General features: G+C 45.6%; 1 protein-coding gene across 1 annotated transcript; it reads left to right on the top strand.

Moving 5' to 3' along the window:
* The first annotated feature begins 5,461 nt into the window (after positions 1–5,461).
* LOC120781984 lies at positions 5,462–6,334 on the top strand. The gene has a single exon (XM_040114153.1). The coding sequence runs from the start codon at positions 5,462–5,464 to the stop codon at positions 6,332–6,334; it is 873 nt and encodes a 290-aa protein (XP_039970087.1).
* The last annotated feature ends 448 nt before the right edge of the window (positions 6,335–6,782 follow it).

Below are 6,782 nucleotides of genomic sequence, written 5' to 3' on the forward strand. Positions count from 1 at the left end.
ATTTTCTTGTATATACACATTAAGCAATCGATATTGAGTTGCTTCAAATCATTTACTTCACATATTTAAGTTAATTAACCTTCTTCATCTTACTGAAGTTGACATAAAGCCATAACGGCAGTGCATTTGGAAGAATTCCACAATCTTATATTTAGATATAAAGTCGATTTTCTTGTATATACACATTTAGGAATCGATATTGAGTTGCTTCAAATCATTAGTTTAACATATTTAAGTTAATTAACCTTCTTCATCTTACTGAAGTTGACATAAAGCCATAACGGCCGTGCATATGGAAAAATTCCACAATCTTATATTGAGGTATAAAGTCCATTTTCTTGTATATACACATTTAGCAATCGATTTTGAGTTGCTGCAAATCATTAATTCTACACATTTAAGTTAATTTACCTTCTTCATCTTACTGAAGTTGACATAAAGCCATAACGGCCGTGCATTTGGAAGAATTCCACAATCTTATATTGAGGTATAAAGTCGATTTTCAAGACCGGAGCATACTCTTGTAGAACCCCCAAAGGTGATCTAGTGACCGATGCCCAGAGCATACTTAAATTATGGAGGGAACACTTCTCCACCCTGCTGAATGGCAGTGAACGCACAACGCCAGGAGAACTCGAACCCGATTCCTCAATCGATGACGATGGAGCAGACGTTTCATTGCCCGACCATGAAAAAGTTCGAATAGCTATTGCCCGCCTGAAGAACAACAAAGCGGCAGGGGCCGACGGATTGCCGGCCGAGCTATTCAAACACGGCGGCGAAGAACTGAATGCATGCTCTTTGCATCAGCTACTTTGTGAAATATGGTCGGACGAAAGCATGCCCAACGATTGGAATTTAAGTGTGCTATGCCCAATCCATAAAAAAGGAGACCCCACAATCTGCGCCAACTACCGTGGGATTAGCCTCCTCAACATCGCATATAAGGTTCTATCGAGCGTATTGTGTGAAAGATTAAATTCAACAACCGACCAGATATTCACCATGGACCAAATCTTGGAAAAGACCCGTGAAAGGAGAATCGTCGCACACCACCTCTTCGTCGATTTCAAAGCTGCTTTCGACAGCACGAAAAGGAGCTGCCTTTATTCCACGATGTCTGAATTTGATAAGCCGAAAGCTCCATCAGGATCGGGAAGGACCTCTCCGAGCCGTTCGATACCAAACGAGGTTTCAGACAAGGCGACTCCCTATCGTGCGACTTCTTCAACCTGCTTCTGGAGAAAATAGTTCGAGCTGCAGAACTAAATAGAGAAGGTACCATCTTCTATAAGAGTGTACTGCTGCTGGCGTATGCCGATGATATTGATAACATCGGCCTCAACATCCGCGCCCTTAGTTCTGCTTTCTCCAGGCTGGATAAGGAAGCACAGAAGATGGGTCTGGTAGTGAACGAGGGCAAAACGAAATATCTCCTGTCATCAAACAAACAGTCGTCGCACTCGCGACTTGGCTCTCACGTCACTGTTGACAGTCATAACTTTGAAATTGTAGATAATTTCGTCTATCTTGGAATCAGCGTAAACACCACCAACAATGTCAGCCTGGAAATCCAACGTAGGATTGCTTTTGCCAACAGGTGCTACTTCGGACTGAGTAGGCAATTGAAAAGCAAAGTCCTCTCTCGACGAATAAAAGCTAAACTCTATAAGTCGCTCATAATTCCCGTCCTGCTGTATGGTGCAGAGGCTTGGGCGATGACAGCAACCGATGAGTCGACGTTACGAGTTTTCGGGAGAAAAATTCTGCGAAAGATTTATGGTTCTTTGCGCGTTGGCCACGGCGAATATCGCATTCGATGGAACGATGAGCTGTACGAGATATACGACGACATCGACATAGTTCAGCGAATTAAAAGACAGCGGGTACGCTGGCTAGGTCATGTTATCCGGATGGATGAAAACCCTCTAGCTCTGAAAGTATTCGACGCAATACCCGCCGGGGGAAGCAGAGGAAGAAGAAGAACTCCACTCCGTTGGAAGGACCAAGTGGAGAAGAACCTGGCCTCGCTTAGAATATCCAATTGGCGCCACGTAGCGAAAAGAAGAAACGACTGGCGCGCTGTTGTTAACTTGGCTATAATCGCGTTAGCGGTGTCTACGACAATTAAGAAGAAGAAGAAGCTAATGATTTGAAGCAAAACAATATCGATTGTTAATTGTGTATATACAAGAAAATCGACTTTATACCTGAATATAAGATTGTCGAATTTTTACAAATGCACTGCCGTTATGGCTTTATGTCAACTTCAGTAAGATGAAGAAAGTTAATTAACTTAAATATGTTAAAATAATGATTTAAGGCAACTCAGTATCGACTGCTAAGTGTGCATATACAATAAAATTGACTTTATACCTGTATATAAGATTGTCGGATTCCTCCAAATGCACTGCCGTTATGGCTTTATGTCAACTTCAGTAAGATGAAGAAGGTTAATTAACTTAAATATGTTAAATTAATGATTTGAAGCAAACCAATATTGACTGCTAAATGTGTATATACAAGAAAACGACTTTATACCGGAATATAGGATTGTCGAATTCTTCAAAATGCACTGCCCTCATGGCCTTATGTCAACTTTAGTAAAATGAAGAAGGTTAATTAACTTAAATATTTGATGCTAATGATTAGAAGCAACTCAATATCGACTGCTAAATGTGTATATACAAGAAAATCGACTTTATACCTGAATATAAGATTGTCGAGTTCTTCCAAATGCACTGCCGTTATGGCTTTATGTCAACTTCGATAAGATGAAGAAGGCTAATAAACTTTAATATTTGATGTTAATGATTTAAAGCAACTCAATATCGACTGCTAAATGTGTATATACAAGAAAATCGACTTTATACCTAAATATAAGATTGTCGAATTCTTCCAAAGGGTAAGGCTGAGCTCAGGCTACTACCGGGGTCACAGCTGGCGGATAGTGGACGGCCTACGCTAAGTAGGTCAGCTTCGAATAGTAATACGCAGCCCTCGACCAAGAGCTGTAGGAGAAGAGGGCTTGGCTCAAAACGCCTCACGCGCCCAATGAACCTCCCGCGAAGAGGCGAGGAGATGCCGCCTTCAAATAAGCGTCCACAACCCCCACCGGGGCTGCACCGAGGGAAGAACCTACCCACGAGAGGGAGGCAACAAAGCGACGAGGGATACGGCGACCAGCACCAAAGGTGCACAGAAGACGAAGAAAACCCCTGGGCAAGAGCCCATCAGAATCGAGACCAATAAGATTCTGATTATGGAATACTGGAAAACCGAAACGGATAAGACCGACAAAGGGCTGGGGAGGGCAGTATTCTGTCACCTCAGTAGATAAGAGTGACATCTTATCGAAATGGCTGGCAGGCTAATACTGCTCTCACCTCCGTCTCGTTAAAACCATGGCAGGTCTTCAAGTACGTTCAATGCACGTCGCCATAATTTGTATGGCCGTACAGGTACAGTTGAGACGAACTCCTGATTCGTGCCCTAACCTGGCTCTGAACACAAGCTCCCATAAGGACTTGTGTCAACCCTTGCGTGGCCTCCCTGCTTGTATAGATAACCACGGGGTTCATAAAGGGCAACTGCTACAACGTGCGGACATAGCGGCTTGAAGCGGAAACCCAACAGAAAAAATGAATACACCGCGACTACAACAAAAAACCCAACAGAGGGAACAGCAAAACAAAGTCGTACAAGAAGAGGAATACGGAACGGTGTTTCGCAGAAGCAGCAGGATACTCAGATCCCCCATACTCACCGACACTCCACAGACAGACTCAAGGGAGACTCCCGCCACACAAGCAGCACCGGCAAAGCAGGGAGAAGGGAAGAGTACCCCAGCTGCCACTAAAGACGGAAATCAGAGCTCTCCGAAACAAGAATACATCACCCGAATGAGACGAGCAGAAGAAGAATCCCTTGAAAAGTGCAAGGGGATAGTGCAAAAAATGAAGTTGGCGATGGCGAAGCAAAAGAACGTCAGCATGGACGTAAAGAACGGAGCGGCACAGCTAGACGAGCTCTTCGACGTCATTAAGAGCTACCGCAGAAATTGGCTCACTGCGGAAACCGAGAAAAGGCGGGTACACCTAAGCAGACGCATCGCGACCCCCGAGTCAGCAACCTCGAAGCGGCGTGCGACAAGCCCCGTGGAGCCGCGAGAAACAGTGCGACCACGACACGAAAACGACAGCCAGTGGCAAAAAGTTTTGCCTAAAAAAGCCAGGAAAACTCAAGTCAACGAACTAACGAGGGAAGAAGCGCCTAAAAACGCAAACAAGAGGCAACCAGCCAACAACATGGCCGCAAACCAGAAAGGAAATAACAGGCCAAAACGACAAACAGAGGCCGTTATAATAAAACTACAGAAGGAAACAGCTACGCCGAAGTGCTCAAGAATATCCGCAGCAAGGTAGATCTTAAAAAGGCAGAAGTCAAAATCAAAGGGATCCGCAAAACAAGAGCCGGAGCCCTATTACTAGAGCTAGAGAAGGGACAGTCCGCAAAGGCCAGCTTCTGTGAAGCACTTAAATCCACTCTCAAAGAGACTGCAACTGTAGCCGACCTTAAGACTAAGGTTACTATAGAAATTAGAGACCTCGACTCGCTGACAACAAAAGAAGAAGTAGCAGGGGCTGTCAAAGAAGCGCTACAGGACCCCACCGAAGGCTTGGCGATCAACATAACAGCTCCTAACACAAGAGAGCAGGTAAGGGCATATGTAACGCTGGACCAGGATAGAGCTGATGCACTAATGCGACAGGCACGCATTAAAATTGGCTGGGTTAGCTCCAGGCTGCGGCTAAAAGAAACCCCGAAAAGGTGTTTCCGCTGCTTTGGTCCAGGACACTTAACCTGGGACTGCAAAGGGCCCGATAGAAGAGGACAAGGTGCTTGCATAAAATGCGGCCAACCAGGTAATAAATTGAAAGATTGCGACAAGCCTTTGCAAAGAGGCCAAACATGAAAAAATCGATCACATCCCGGGCTCCGCAAAATGCACTGTATATAGGAACTACCGAGGCAAATGAATATCCTACAGGCCAACGTGCATAGATGCAAGACTGCCGACGCACTACTCTCGCAAATGGTGACGGAGAGCGACTACGAGATGATCATCATAAGCGAGCAATACATAAAGAAAGAGAGAGATACTTGACTAGAAGATAGCAGCTCAACCGCCGCTATATGGCTAGCACCAGAGAGTAATATCAGCACTGTAAACAATGGGAACGGCAACAGCTTCGTCTGGGCCAAATGCGACCTTTTTACAGTAACTAGCTGCTACTTGACGCCAAGCGATAGTATACAGGAATTCCAAGGAAAGCTCGACAACATAGAGGATACAGCCAGGTCTATAGAAGGTCAATTGATTATCGCCGGAGACCTAAATTCCAGAGCCGTAGAGTGGGGTCTACCAAGCACGGACTCGAGAGGAAAGCGCATTGTAGAAATGGCTGCGCGGCTAGGGCTAGTAGTGCACAATACGGGAAATGCAACCACGTTTAGAAGACCGGGATGCGAGGAAACCACACCAGACATTACCCTATCAACAGAACGCATGGCAGGCTCAATAAAGAACTGGAAGGTCCTGGAGGATTACACTGGCAGCGATCATCACTACATCTCATTTATGATCGACACGGGAACAAGCACTAACCAGCAGAGGAAAACAACTGGAACACGAAAGTGGAACATTGCGAAGCTAGATACTTCGAAATTAATCTCCGCAATAGACGACCAAAACCCATCTAGCAACTCCCCCATAATCGCAGGAAAAACTGTCGAGCACACAATGCTTAATATAACAAGAGCCTGTCAAAAAGCAATGCCCAAGGCCTCCCACAGCAAACATAAAGCAGCAGTTTACTGGTGGACTGAAAATATAGCCCAACTCAGACGGACATGCCTCCGCCTTCGCAGATCCTACACGAGATCCAGGCGTAGAGGAGCCGCAACTCAAGAAGCCGATCAATACAAATTAGCAAAGAAGGAGCTAAAGCATGCCATCGACGACAGCAAAAAGAAAAAATGGGAGGAACTACGCGAGGATATAAATAGAAACCCCTGGGGACTCGGGTATAAAATAGTGATGAAGAAACTCGGCGCTCGAGCAAAGCCACCTGATCTAACCGCTGCCAAAATGGATAACATTGTGAACGCACTATTCCCCACACACGAAACAAGGGCTAGGGACCCAGAACACATCCTAAGACCGACGCAAATCCCCCGGTTTACCCTTGAGGAGCTGCAACTAGCCACTGCAAAGCTCAAGGCCAACAAATCCCCGGACCGGACGGGATCCCATCAGAAATTCTCAAAATAATCGCTGCAGAGCGCCCAGGAGTACTACTGAACATGTACAACGCCTGCCTTGAAGCCGGAATATTCCCTGAACCCTGGAAAAAGCAACGGCTGGTTCTAATCAGTAAGGGAAAAGGAGACCCCAATTCGCCATCAGCATACCGCCCTCTATGTATGCTTGACACAGCGGGAAAGCTATACGAAACCCTGCTTAAACCCAGACTTGAAGCGGCTATCAACGAAGCTGGAGGACTGTCCCCTAGACAATATGGCTTTAGACCCGGCAGATCAACCATAGGAGCAATAAAATGCGTCATCGAAAGCGTAGAAGTCGCACAACGTAGATGGCATAAATACAAAAGAATAGTGTTGCTGGCGACTCTAGATGTCCGAAACGCCTTCAACAGCGCTAGATGGGTAGATATGATCGACGCTCTCGAGAAAAGCTTTGAGGTACCCGACTACCTCAG

The sequence above is a fragment of the Bactrocera tryoni genome, unplaced genomic scaffold, assembly GCF_016617805.1.
Source record: "Bactrocera tryoni isolate S06 unplaced genomic scaffold, CSIRO_BtryS06_freeze2 scaffold_822, whole genome shotgun sequence".
NCBI lineage: Eukaryota > Metazoa > Arthropoda > Insecta > Diptera > Tephritidae > Bactrocera > Bactrocera tryoni.